This window comes from Peromyscus eremicus, chromosome 2 (genome assembly GCF_949786415.1).
Source record: "Peromyscus eremicus chromosome 2, PerEre_H2_v1, whole genome shotgun sequence".
NCBI classification, from domain to species: Eukaryota; Metazoa; Chordata; class Mammalia; order Rodentia; family Cricetidae; genus Peromyscus; species Peromyscus eremicus.
This window is the reverse complement of record NC_081417.1, coordinates 41,999,167-42,014,026: the sequence shown is the minus strand read 5'-3', so window position 1 is coordinate 42,014,026 and position 14,860 is coordinate 41,999,167. Positions and strand designations below refer to the sequence as shown.

The following is a 14,860-nucleotide window of genomic DNA, read 5'->3' as shown; positions in this document are numbered from 1 at the left end:
CTAACTTTCCTCTTAAAACCATATTCACTTTGTCCCATAAGTTTGGGTATGCTGTGCAATCATTTTCATTGAAATCTAGGAAGTCTTTAATTTCTTTATTTCTGTCTTGACCCAGTAGTCATTCAGTAGAGTTGTAGACTTGTTCAGTTTCCATGAGTTTATATTCTTCTGTTGATTCTGTTGTTGTTGAAATCAGCTTTAATCCATGGTGGTCTAACAGGATGAGTGAGGTTATTTCAGTTTTCTTGTATCTGTTGAGACTTGTTTTGTGATGGCATAACGTGGTCAACTTTGAAGAAAGTTCAGTGAGGTGCTGAGGAAAATGTATCTATCTTCTTTTGTCTTTGGGTGAAATGGTCTTTAGATACCTGTTAGGTCCATTGGGCTCATAACACCTCTTAGCTCCACTATTTCTCTGTTTAGTTTTTCCTCTGGATGACTTGTCCATTTATGAGAGTGGGGTATTGAAATCTCTGACTTTCAATGTGTAAGAGTGGATGTGTGCTTTAAGCTTTAGTTATGTTTCTTTTATAAGCATGGATGTTCTTGAGTTTTTTTGTTTTTTGTTTGTTTGTTTGTTTTTTTTTTTTGGTTTTTTCGAGACAGGGTTTCTCTGTGTAGCTTTGCGCCTTTCCTGGGACTCACTTGGTAGCCCAGGCTGGCCTCGAACTCACATCCGCCTGGCTCTGCCTCCCGAGTGCTGGGATTAAAGGCGTGCGCCACCACCGCCTGGCCGTTCTTGAGTTTTGAGCAGAGATTTTAAGACTTGAAACATCATCTTGGTGGATTTTTCCTTTGATGAGTATGAGGTGTACTTCCCTGTCTCTTTGATTAATTTTGGTTTGAAGTCTATTTAGTTATATATTAGAATGGCTACAACAACTGTTTTGTGATATTTTGTTCATGTTCTGACAAATAAAGCTTGCCTGAAGATCAGAGGACAAAGCTAGTTTACCACTAGTTAACCATAGAGGCCAGGCATTGGTTGCTGACACCTTTAATCTTAGCTCATGGTAGGTTCATGCCTTTAATCCCAGCACTTGGAAGGATCATGCCTTTGATACCAGCATACTGGAGGCTCAAGCCTTTGATCCCAGCACATGAGAGACTCACATCTTTAATCCCAGGACTAGGGAGGTGGAGACAGGAATATAAGGCAGGTGGAGATAGGATCCTTCCCCCATTCGGTCTGAGGATTTGTAGAGGTAAGAATTTTCCAGTGGCTGTTGCTCTGCTCTGATTTTTCAGCTTTCACCCTCGATATCTGACTCCAGGCTTTTATTGATAAGACTAGGTTCACACTTCAAACCACTTGTTTCTTAGGTCTGTGTTTTTGGAAAATCTTTATCCAAGCCATTGCTCTGTAGCAATGTCTGTCTCTGATGTTGAGATGTGTTTCTTGTATGCAGCAGAAGAATGGATCCTGTTTTCACATCCATTCTGCGGGTCTGTGTCCTTTTATTGGGAAATTGATATTGATATTGATCCAATTGATATTGAGCGATATCAATGACCAATGATTGTTAATTTCTGCTGTGTGTGTGTGTGTGTGTGTGTTTCCTTTCTTTTTTTTTCTTTTTTTTTTTTTTGGAGACCATGAAACTTTATTTAAAAACAAAACCACTTGGAAAATATAACACAGGCTTGACAGCAAACTGACAAGTATTATCACTGTTTCAAGTAATTAATTGGTATAAATACAACATAGTGCTTATCCAAAAGATAAGATGCCATGTTGGGGCAGCAACACTGCACTGCAAAGCCCCAGGCAAAAATGGCATTTGGTAAGGTGTTTACCTGTCTAGCTCTACAGTGGTCCTAGCTTTCCTTGGCCCAAGCTGCTTACTTTTAGGCTTCCTTGTGCTAGAGGATTACCTCTAAACGGCTCTGTGAATTCAAGGGGCCAAGAGAGTAATACTGGGTTTGGACTTTTATTCTGTAAAATTTAGGTTTTCCCAAACCAAGTACTTCTCCACAGTTCCTATTTGACTGTTTATTCTCAGCTACTGGTATGTGACTGACAATCAAACTCCCTTGCTCTTCATGGGGATGTGTCACTTTGCCACAGAAGTCAGAGAAGGAAGCTGTTTCCCATGCACAGTATGATACTGCCCTGCTTCTTCAGGGGCTTCCAGAATGACAGAATTTGAAGAAATGGACTTTCCCATCTTGATGGCCAAAACTTACAAGGAACCTTTAGAAGCTCTCTCCCTCCTGTATCTTAAATCCACTTTGCGCCCTTGCATGTAAGACAAACAGAAAAGATCTAGAAGGAAACCTTTTCCTCCCTCTAAATGACTAGCCGACTTGAGTGTTGTTTCAGAGCATGTGCAAGGTGTGTGTGGTAAACAGGAGCTTGGCAAAGAGACACACTTCTCAAACTTTACCAGTGGGTGTCTATGTAGTGAGAATCTGAGCCCTCGGTATAACGGCAATCTCTACTGCCAGAACAAGCACTGGCCCACGACAATTTAGATCTAGATTTCTCCCCTGTGCTATCTGTGATCCAAATTTTAGCACCAGCTTCTTTCCACTTCACTTTCTAAGATCCAGATGCAAAGGAACTGGTGTCCAGAGGTGAGTGGCATTTGCTTGGAACTTGCTGTGTCCTGAGTTTTCCTCATTCATAAACACTGCTTATAAACATTGCTAAACTTCCATTTGTCCTTTTAAATAGCGTGCCCTCAGGCCCACGGTCACTGGCAAACAATTTTATTTCCCGATGGATGGCAGAGACTCCTTCATCTTTTTGGTCATTGTTGGGATGAGATGCATGTGGTCGTCCACACACTTGGCCACACAGCTGTCCAGCTGCCGCTTCACCTGCAGCTCCTTATTTCCTGAGTCTATCGAGTCTTTGGCTTTGTCATTGCAATGCATGGTGCGCCGGGCCAGGCGGTCCTGGAACCTTTCCAGCTCACTGGTCACCAAGGCCTGAGCTTGAGCCAAAGGCGCATGGCAGTGCTCGATGCATTGGTGCACCTGCTGCATAGATGCCTGGTTGTCCTCACAGCAGTTGGCGCTACACCGGAACAGGAGGCCCTGCATCTTCCGGATGTTCTCTCTCTCTACACTTTTCACCATGGCGTCCACAGTCTCCTGCACTCGGAGTTGCTGCACCTCCGCCATGGCGACCCTGAGCTGCGCTGTGCCGGCGTGTTTCCTTTCTTTTGATTTTGCTGGTGTGAGATTATCATTTCCTGTGTTTTCACGGGTGTAGTTTACTTCCTTGGGTTGGAGTTTTCCTTCTAGTACCTTCTGTATGACTAGATAGATATTGTTGAAATTTGATTTTATCTAGAAATATTTTTTCAAACTATAGTTTTTGATAGTTGTGCAGGATACAGTAGTAGTTTCTGCAAGACAATTCTCCAGGCCGTTTTGGTTTTTAGAGTTTCCATTGAGAACTCCAGTGTAATTCTGATAGGTCTACCTTTATATGTTGCTTGCTCTTTTTACCTTGTACCTTTTAATATTCTTTCTTTGTTCTGTATGTTTAGTGTCTTGTTTATTATGTGGGGAGACTTTCTTTTCTGTTCCAAACTATTTGGTATTCTGTATGCTTCCTGTACTTTTGTAGACATCTCCTTGGTTAGGTTAAGAAAAAAAAATCTTCTATTATCTTGTTGAAAATATTTTCTGAGTTTTTGAGCTGGGCTTCTTCTTCTTCTATACCTATTATTCTTAGTTTTGGTCTTTTCATAGTGTTCCAGATTTTCTGGGTGTTTCATGTGAGTTTTATTTATTTTTTTTATTTAACTTTTTTTGACCAATGTATTTACTTCTTTTATAGTGTCTTCAATGCCTGAGAGTCTCTCTTCCATCTCTTGTATTCTGTTTGTGGTGCTTGCTTCTGTGGTTTCTGTTTGCTTACCTAGATCTGCAATTTCCAGAGTGCCCTCAGTTTGTGTTCTTCGTTGCTTCTATTTCCATTTTGAGATCTTGAAGAGTTTTATTTCTTTCCTTCAGTTGTGTAAGTTTGTGTTTTCTTTGAAGGATTTACTCATTTCTCTCAATTGTTTGTCTTTTCCTCAATTTATTTAAGGGATTTATTCATTTCTTCATTAAGGACCACTATCATCTTCATAAAGCTGATTTTGAACTTTTTCTTGTGCTTCAGTTGTGTTGGAATATTCAGTGCTTACTGTAGTAGGATAGCTGGTATTTGGTGGTGACATACTGCCCTGGCTGCTATTGACTGTGTTCTTATATTGGCATCTAGGTACCTTTGTTTGGGGTGATTATAGGTCTAGTTGCCAATTTCTGGGTTTGTCTTTGTTAGATGGGTATTTTGTTCCTTATTTTCTGTTTTCTCTTTGGTCTTCTGTCTTGTGTGGTCTTTGGTTCAGCTGAGGGTCTCCATCCAATTTGGGGTGGACTTCTGAGACTTCTCTTGTCAAGCAGGGTGTCTCAGCCAGAGTTGGAGGCAGGAGTTCTGGTAGCCTGCTTGGCTTCTAATACAGCAGGTAGTCCCAACCCAAGTCAGAGGCTAGTTTTCTGGTGGCTGTGTGGCCTCTAGTCTATCAGGGAGTGTCTTTCTGATTTGCAGGCTGAGATATTGCAATGAGGAGGGACGAACGGCCTGGCAATGGGGTGCACAGCCTACCTTCTCTTCTAGTAAGTGTGGTCTGTGATTGTGCAGGGGGTATCTGCCTGAGGGACCTGATAGAGTAGGGGTGTTTGTGGGCTTTCAACTCACCTAGTTTTTTGGCAGGTGTGGCCTGTGGTTGGGCAAGTGGTCTCTTCCTGAGGAAGGGGAGAGAGTGGATGGGGTTCATGGGTTGCTGGCTTACCTGATCTTCTTCCTGGCATGACCTATGGTTTTAATTTTTCTTTAGACATTCACTAGATTCTCATTTTCTTATCATTTTTGGGAGTTTTAAAATTAGGACTTCAATTTCTTCTATAATTATCTGGCAAAGCAAATTATGTATTTCACATTGTGGGGAACTGTTTTGGCATTGTTATGGAGACTCAGTCTACCTTATCTAAGTTATCAAATTCATGTCTTTGGGGTCAGCATAGGGCTTCCTTCTTACATTTTTTTTATCTGCTGGTTTGAGGTGGTATTTTCAATTTCATGTGTAGTATTGGCAGGTTATCTCTTCTCCCTTTTTTCTTTTTATCCTATAAGAAGACTGTTAATCTTCTAGATTTTACAATACAGGTAGTTTTTAAAAAATGGTTCTTCACTGTAGATATATGAATGTTTGTGTGTCAGTTTTATCTATTGCTGCTTTTATATTTATTGTTTGTATCATTATTCTTGCTTTGTGTTGAGCTGATTCTTATATTCTTGATTTAAGAGTTTTTTTTTTTTTAACGTACAAATTTAGGGTGTTTTATTTCTCTCTAAGCCTTGCTTTAGTTCAATGCATTTTTTCTTTTATTTCTCATGGAACTACTCTCTTTTACCAGTGGATTTAGAGTAGTGATGTTTCCTTAACAAATTTTAGGGATTTTCTTGTTATAAGTACATTACTAGTTTCCAGCTTGAGGTCTGGTGTCAGAGAACACACTTTCTAAAATTTCAACAATTCCAATCCTAAGTTTTGTTTTATAGACCGTGTTGTGCTCTCATTTTATGTGTGCCTTATGGGCATCTGAAAAGAGAATGAATTCTTATGTTGCATAGCTATTCTGTGAACACAGATTCCCCCTTGTACTTGCTCATGTCTAAGTTCTGGATCCTTGCTGGGATTTTTTTTTTAAAGTCTAGTTATTCTATTAGTTGTTGAAAAAGGAATGTTGAAGTCTCTAAGTATAACTGGAGATGTGTCTGTCTCTATTTTTTCCAAGTGAAGTCAAAGTCCATGTTTCCCCAAGAGGTGCCATTAATAACTAAGAAGAGAGGCTTTCTTGGTTACTCTTGGGCAGAGAGAAAAGTTCTTCTTTCTTCTCCAAGTGGTCCCACTGATATGGTATTGGGAGTGGCCTGTGGGTGGTAGTATTTCATGATACTCTGCTTTCTCCAATAACTCTGGTGGTACCAACAATGGTTGGAAGAGCCTTTCCTTTTTTTCCAATAGAGAGTATGAAGGTTCTAATCTCATGGCTTTGTTTTCAACACTATCTTGTTGGAGATTGCTGGAGTACTTGATTTCAAGCTGTATTACAAAGATATAGTACAACAAACAGTGATGTAGTGACATATTTAATTTTTCACAAAGAAACCACAAACCAAAAACACACACCAGAAAAAAGCATCTTTAACAAATGACAGTGGTCAAATTGGATAGCTCCACATAGAAAAATGAAAACAGAGCTACTACCCTGAATAAAACTCAACTCAAAATGGATCAAGGACCTCATCATAACAAATATCCTAAATCTGATAGGCTTGAAGTCATTGGCACAGTAAAGGACTAATTGAACAGGAAACAAACAGCATAGAAATCAAAACCTTAATTAATAAGACTTCACAAAGTTGAAAAACACTTGCATGGCAAAGAACGCCTTCATTTGGACAAAGTTGTAGCCTACAGAATGGGAAAATACCTTTATGAATTATTAACTTGACAGAGGGTTATTATTTAGAATATATTAAAAAACAGAACTTTAATTTTAAAGTAGGATACAGTACTAAGCAGAGAGTTCTCAAATTATGAAACCAAAATGGCTGTGAAAAACTTAAAAATTGTTCAACATCCTCACCATCAGGAAATTACAAATTAAAACTACTTGGAAATTTCATCCTACCTATTCTGTCAGAATGGCTAAGGTCAGTAAAACAAATTACAACAGAGGATGGAGAAGATTCAAGAAAAAGGGAACACTTATTCTTTGTTGATGGGACTGCAAACACTACAGTTGCTATGAAAATCAGTGTGGAGGTTCCTCAAAAAGATGAAATTAGATCTACCTCAAGATCCAGCTCTACCTCTCTTAGGCATATCCCAAAGTACTCTTACTACAGAGATACTTGCTCATCCAGGTTCATTCTTGCTTTACTTATAATTTCCAGAAATTGTAAGTAGCCTACGTGTCCATTAACTGATGAATGGATAGTATAAATGTGGTATATTTATACAACATGATATTATTCAGTTGTTAAGAAAAATGGAATTATGAAGCTTGCAGGTAAATGAGGATATGCATAAACCATCATCATGAGTGAAGTAACATAGACACAAAAAGACAAATATTTCATTTTCCCTTATGTGTAAATATTGTATTTTGAGCTTTAGATATGTGTTTCAATAAAAATAACAACAGAGGTTAGGTAGCTATTAAGGGACTGGGCAGGGGCAGAGGGGAGCTTCCAAGGAAGGGAAAAATAGAATGTATTTCCCTAAGGTGGGTAAAATAGTGTCTAAGCAAGTTGCACTTATGTAATTAGGAAAAAATATACATGCATTTATGAGTCTAACAATTAATAAAAATGAGGCCATAACTTTGAATGATAAAGAGTTTTAATAAAAGTGAAAATTTAAGACTTGATCATAGATGACATTCATAAGAGTCAAACATCTCCATTAGTATATAACCTAAGGTGGATATTCAATATGGTTTCTTAAGTGTTATTAAATCCATGAGTTTGCCTGGCTGTAATTTGCAACTTTTGTTGACAACAATGAAAATTTATGGAATGAGTAATTAAAGGCAAGATATATGTGTGCACAAGAATCAAGGCATCTGTGTTCCTAGAGCCTGGCATGAAGTATAGCATAAGTACAGGCTGGAAAAACTGTGTGTCTTGGGATGCCCCACACACTGGGACAGCAGCATCTATAATTCATTGATTTCTTCTAGGCTTATCATTTCTTTTAACTGTGAGAAGTAATTATTCATTTAAAGAAAATCATACCACTACATTAGAGCCTCCATTGGTGTGTACAAAATAAGAATTCAACAATTAAATTATATTAAATTAAATTAACTCCAGCAGCTGTAATTTCCCTTTAAAAAGCACAGCAGCATATTGGGCATGAAAGAATGCCATGTGAAGGTCATTATTGTCTCTGATGGTTTTAATTATTTAATTTTTGATTCTTGTAAGAATTAGGATGCTCCAATATATTTTCACATGCTTAAAATCTTTCCTGATAAGCACATTTATTTGTTTTAGTTATACTTTTTTTCCTGACAGTAGACATCTATATTAACAACTTGTCTATCTCAACTGAATCATTGAAACATAAACAATGCCTTAGAATTACATAACAATGTGGTAGCTATCAACACAAACTGATACATGCTTACTGCAAAGACAAATGGCTGACATAGGACATTGGTTATAGATTGTTTAAAACATGGATATTTTATGAGTATTAGCTCATGTAATGAGCATATTATAATGAGTAACCTTCACTTCTGCCTCTTCATATCATAATTGTAGTTGAAGTTAAGTTGAATGAACACATTGTACGTGGGATGCATTTTTCTAACCCTTTGGCTTGAGTATATTCAGACATAATACTTTCAGGGTTGTTCTTATTTTTTTGGGGGGGTACTTATTTCACTTATCCAGACTTTTGGATTTGGTTTTAAGAGTTGCAGTGTAGGATGCCATCAATTACAAGAACTAAATACTACCAATAACCCTGAAGTTATAATCAGAAATGATTTTTCATGGTTTATTTCACTGCTCATATCAACATCTTCATTAACTTTGCCAGTTTGTTTGAACAATGAGGATAAAAAGTACTGTAGTCAGGCAATCTGGGTCATGACCCTACTTTCTAAACTTAGGACATTTATCTATTCTTTAACTCATTTAGTTTTCTCATTTGTAAAGTGGGGACCATATAACTCAAGAATAACCAAGTTTTCAGTTTATTTTTACTCATCAGATTACAATACATCAATCATTAAAACACTATTGAATTTTTAAGTTTGAAGGATTAAAAGTTAGTTTTTTGATGTAAGGCTTGTCACTTACCTTCTAGAAACATAACAACAACGTGACGGGTGGTTTCATGCATATCATATCTATGATGTAATGTCTAAAGGATATCCGTGACGTTTTCTCATGAAGTTAATCTATTGGATAGTCAACCTGAGCCAGCTGTTTCCACAAGTCTCCAGAAGTGAGAATTCAGCAGTTCCTTAAAGCAAGCTTTCCCTCAGTCACAAAGAATCCTGCATATATGCTAGGTTAGTGAGGAAAATTTCCCAGCCTTTTGCATTGTTTAAAACTTAAACTGCTTGGAATTAAGCTTAGTTTCATGTGAAGAAAAAAAATCTGTTAGGTTTTCCTTTTAATGGTGTGTGTATGTGTTTGAGAGAGAATTATTAATACTAAAGTCTAATAAATTTATTTTATGGATTTCCTCTATTATGCATGAGAATTTGTGCTAGTTTCTTAAAGTAGAATGGCTGTCATCTCACTTTGGGGGATAAAGTATATTTTCCCAGTACTCTAAGAAGGAAAAATTTAATACTGATTAACAAGGTCGACTGGGATCTATGCTGGAATTCTGAAGGATTTTCTGCAGGGAATTCTGCATTATCTCTGTGCTTATTATGTTCTTCAGTGACAAAGGGATAACAATAAAATCTCATTTTTCTGGTAAGTGTTGTATTTGTTTGCTCATGTGGTGACCAAGCCTTGAACATACCTTTTGCTAACTGAGAGGACAAAAATAATATGTTGAAGATAACTTCAATAAAACTAATCGATTTTTTTCCCTGGTAACAGGTCTAACATTGCTCAGGCTCTTAAAACAAATACCTCCTGTACTCTCTATTGATATGATAATGGATGTTTTGAGAAGACAAAGCAGAAGGAATCAGATCTGGAAGGTACAGTGATGAACCTCTTCAGGACAGGAGGAGAGAGATTAGAGCCCAAGCTTCGCCTAAGCTCTCTATCTGCTTCATAACATTACTCTTCAACTCTTGGGTTTCTCTGATTAAATTCACAGAAATGAGAGAAAAATCTGGATTATGTTCAGGTGTATAAAACTACAATGATTCAAAAACTAAAATTTAGTAGCATCAACTTAAATGAGAAAATCTCAAATTTGGGGTCTCTTCAAGTCCTTGGTTATAGTCACAAGAACTGGAAAGAAAGTCACACAGTTCATATAAGCCTGTTTTGGGTCCTAAACTCTCAGAATGTGGAGCTCCCATAGCCTGTCAATACCAAAGGTAAGGAATCATAGTTGGGCTAGAATCTCAGGGTGTTCATAGACAATTAGATAACTAAGAACTGTCTGGAAATCTTGAAATGACTCACTTCCCTAATCCCTTCCATAGAGAGGTAAAGTTGGTATTCCAGATGTGAAGTCTAATCTCTATGAAGCTCATAGTGATACCAGTGCCTTTGGTCTGTGAATTATACTCGAAAGCAGGTGAGGTTTGAGTGCCCAGAGCATTGGGAATCATCTGTCCCACTTGAAGAAATCCTTTCTCCCTTAAGGGGAAAAAGGGAACAGAATAAAGAGGAACAGTAAACACTGTCTCCTAGGTCCTTCCAGGTAATCTTTGCAGCAGCAGATGAGGAAGAAATCACCGGTCCACTTGGGATACTATAATAAGGCATCATGAAGAGGTCTGTTTCTTACAGAGATCATGCTGTAAATCCATTATCAAGGTATCTGAAGACTCTATATCTTTTGAGTGGCTATTTTCTGGTTCATAGAGCAGTACTGCTCAGGAGTCCTCACCTGGCAGAAGCATCTTTGCCTGTGAAGGATCTCTCTTCCATATACTTAAAATTAATCTTCAAATGCCTACCAGTGCCTGTGTGACTGGGTATATTAGTTTCTTGTCTTTTTTTCTGAGACAAAATATTGTGACAGCAGACACTTGGAGAGAACTGTTACATGGGCTCACAGTTTGAGAATACATTTAACTATGGGAGTGAAAGGATGGGAGCAGGAGCAAGAGGGAGCTGGTTCCACAACATCCTCAATCAATCCAAGAGAGACGAAAGCTTGTGCACAGCAGACTTTCTCTTTGTCATCTGGTCTAGGCTCCAGTTCATGCAATAATACCATCCATATCTGGGGCAACTTCCCACCTCAAATAATATAATCAAGATAATCTCTCATGGACTTGCCCACACATTTGATTTTGTTCTGACTCTAAATCTCAGTTGACAAAATTAATCATTATCCTGGTTTTTTTGCATAAGAATGGTGAAATTCTAAGCACTGGAGCAACAGACCACAGTTCATCCCAAATTCCAGCTGTATTTCCAGTGCTTCTAGCTACAGTTGTATTTAGTGCCCACCTCTGAGCTCTGTTAGAGTAAGTCCAGAGACTCTTAAACTCTTTAAATCTCCATGACATGGCACAGTGCACAGGCATTGTGAATCTTTACAGTTTTTGAATTGACAAATAAATAATTCAGAAATTCTCAAACAAAGGCTTTGGGAAAAGATGAAGTTTGTAAATATTTCTTGAGAGCAAAAAATATGTTGTTCACCAGTCAACTGTAAAAGCTTAAAGCAACCTTCATAATCTACTATATAATCCATTAATAATTCTGGAAGAAATAGAGGTAATAGATGGAAAGATGGGTGTACCAATATTGCCAACAAAAGCATTGCTATAAAACTTGATTTTAGGGAATGGAAGTAAGGCGGAACAGCTAAGAAAGCATGTTGCCACGTCCCAGTCCCAATATCGGACTATACGCAACCTCGAGTAAAGCTAGCTCTGGAGTTCCAACTTTCCCTTCTCATCTCTGCAGGAACCTGCTCTTGTGTGCACTTGACACACATACACAATTAATGATAAATAAATCTTCAAAAATACCTTTGATTCCGTACTTGATAATGTCATTATCTGTTCCGTGCTCCTTGCTTTGGTCTTCCTTCATTGAAACTGAGTGTTCTGGTGAAAATATCTAATGGCCCAAGCCTGTGCTAGTCAAGTTAGGAATGACAGAGACAGAAGTTAAAACAGTTCTTCCAATTGAAATCTGTTTAAATTTAGTTTCGTTTATTATTAAGGTTTAGAGCAGGGGCAGTTAGTTACTTAAATGTATTGTAAAAGCTTCATGTGAGCACAGCACATTGAGAAGGGTTATTTCATATTCCCTTCAATCAGAACATGTACTACCAGAGCAGTACACCCTACTCCTGGACTAGGCTGCCTTGACACATGCAGGTAGCCCTTCATGCTCTTCTAGTGCCATGTAATTGTCCTATTTCTGAGTTACATGAGTTACCAACTATACTTTCATGTCTCATGTTAATCTGTACATCCTGGTTTTCACCTCCTTGAAGTCCTACCTCTCAACATACACATAAATAATAGGATTCATCTGAAATGTTTTTAATAGCATATACTAGTTATATATAATTTTGGGTTTAATTATGAGATGTTCTTACATGTATATAATGTTTTTGATAATTTTCATCTTCAATTACTATCCCCTCCTACTCCCAGTGATATACTTCCTCTTCCCAAGTCATTGCCATTCCACTCTGTGTGTGTATGAAAGAGAGGGGGGGGGTAGAGGGAGAGGGAGAGGGAGAAGGAGAGGGAGAGAGAGAGAGAGAGAATAGGATTCTAATTAGAGTTAGTTACAGGAACATAAGTGAGGAGCATGGACTGTTGTTCTATTACATTCAGTGAGGGAAATCTGGCAATCACTAAGGTGGTCTTGATCAAACATTTTTATTTATCTAATCAGCTAATCATAATAGAATATGTTCAATTGTATTTTCTAGGATGAATTATTCTTATTCAAGCATTGTCAATGTTATCACACATGATTTCAGGAGTGAAGCTCTTTTTACACATTATTTATAAAAATAAATATCTGTAAGTTCATACTTATATACCTGTATATAATTGAACAAATAAAAAAGAGGAAAATAAAGCTTTTTATCTCAAGTAGAAATGAATAAATTATCAAAAGTAGAAATGAAGGAAACTGAAAATTCGTCAATAGTCAACCACTCTAGTACCAACTCCAGAGGGATGTTTGAGGAGAAACAATGTTTTCATTGTCTTAGTGTGTCTCTCCTCAGTTTGTAAATTGCTAAAGAAAAAGCAGTTACTATGGTTAAAGCTAGTAGATATCATATTGCCAAATAAACAAAACGCACATGATTACTTCATAGAACTCACTGAAAAGCACGCATCACCTCTACTATATTATTACAAAGCTTGAGAATTCCTTAGCTATTATGTCACATCGCCATGGACAATACCTAACTCAGACAGCAGTCCACAAAATGTATGCTTGCTACCACTCAATGTGTCAAATCATGAAAAACAATGGAAGACTGTCTCAGTTTGGACACAGGAAGACAAGAAATGTCACGGAAAATAAAAGAAAGACTAAGGAAGGGCTGGGATGTAACTCAGTGATAGAGTGGTAGAGCTTTTCCCATGAGATTTCTGGGTTCTCAGCAGAAATTGATGAACTTCATCAATTTAAAAAGGTGTAAGAAGAAAGAAATATAACGATTCAGTGCACAACAAAAGAAACAAGAGAAAATTCGGATGAAACCAATAAAATTTGAAAAATTAATAGATTGTAGTTCACCAAATAAGTATTATATCCATGTGAGTTTTTAATATTGATAATCACACTGTGATTAAGCAAATGTTAGAGGAAATCAAGTGAAAAGCCTATATTATTTCATACAAGTCAATACTTATTTCACATTAATTCACTTTGGCTAAAGGACTATGTAGGGACCAGTATCAGCTAAAGACCTCCCCCCCCCCAAGACCAAATTGTTAGCACAAAGGAGATATTCTTTGCCCCAGAGGGACAAAAAAGGCATGGGATAGGAGACAAAGACAAGATATAGAGGACAAGGGAGAAGGGGAAAAGAAGAAGGGAGAGGGGGCAGGGGTACTTTTCCTGGTGGGGCACAAAGGACTGCCTTTGGATAGAGAGGGGATAGATGTGGCCCATAGCCAAATTGTGGTTTATAAAAGTAAAAAGAGAAACTTGGTGTTAGGATGAGGTGTTTAACTTTAATTGAGAATGTTAACTGGGCAAGCCAAAGGGGGCTTTTGATTGCTGGATGTCAATACATTGATAGCTGGACCTCAGGAGGAGGAAGTGGCCAAATAAGGGAATAGACCCTGGTGGCTAGCTTTAGGAATGTCATCTCACAGATTTTAGCAAGGCAGAGGGAATGGGAGAGAAAGGCAAAGCCTGCCACAGCCATGTTTGCTAAGCTCAAAATGAAAGTGGCTTAAGATAGAGGTCAATGTAGAGTAAATGCTTAATATAGCTTTGGATAATGTAATCCTATGTTCTGTCTCCTCAGAGAGCCTTGCTGTGCCACACTTAGTACATGGACTCCTGGGCTGACATACCTGTCCTTTGCCCAAATGAGAGTTCAGTGTAAATTTGGGAAACCCATTCTCAGCAGGTCGTCCTTCTCCAGCAATACATGGATAAATTGAACTGTAGATTTGTTGTCTTCAATCACTACAAGCAATAAAACTGTCTCTGTCTGTCCAATATCTACTATGAGAGATGGCTTGGTCTTCTCTGAATTCAGATATAGAATCCTAGCAAGATGGCTTAGAGACAGTTAAGAGAGTGTACATGGAAGACCATATTTCTCTAATCTTCTGGACCTCTTGGACAGCACTATTGGCTTGATAGATAAGAAAAAAAATGTTTTCAAAAAGAGTGAAAAGTTTTGACATTTAAGATTTATATCTAAAGCAGACTCAGAGAATAGAAGGTAAAATAGCATACTGTCAGAAAACTAATCTAACAGCAGTAGACAAAAAGCAGCCATGGAGGGCAAGCTCAGCTTCAAGGGGAGTTAGTAATAACATGCTATCCAGAGCTCTGGGAATAAGACCTATATATTTTAGGACATGTGCAGAAGAGCAAAGATCATTGAATTGGCTGGTAATACTAAAACTGAAGTCAGGAAATAATAAGGTGCAATATTATCAGATTGAAAAGGATTTGAATCGCAGG

At 37.8% G+C, this 14,860-nt stretch overlaps 1 protein-coding gene across 1 annotated transcript; it reads right to left on the bottom strand.

Moving 5' to 3' along the window:
* Positions 1 to 2,696: 2,696 nt before the first annotated feature.
* On the bottom strand, positions 2,697 to 3,151 carry LOC131904608 (protein FAM136A-like). Its single transcript, XM_059255691.1, has one exon. It carries the CDS (start codon positions 3,127 to 3,129, stop codon positions 2,713 to 2,715), a length of 417 nt encoding a protein of 138 aa, XP_059111674.1. The 5' UTR covers positions 3,130 to 3,151; the 3' UTR covers positions 2,697 to 2,712.
* Between the last annotated feature and the right edge of the window lie 11,709 nt (positions 3,152 to 14,860).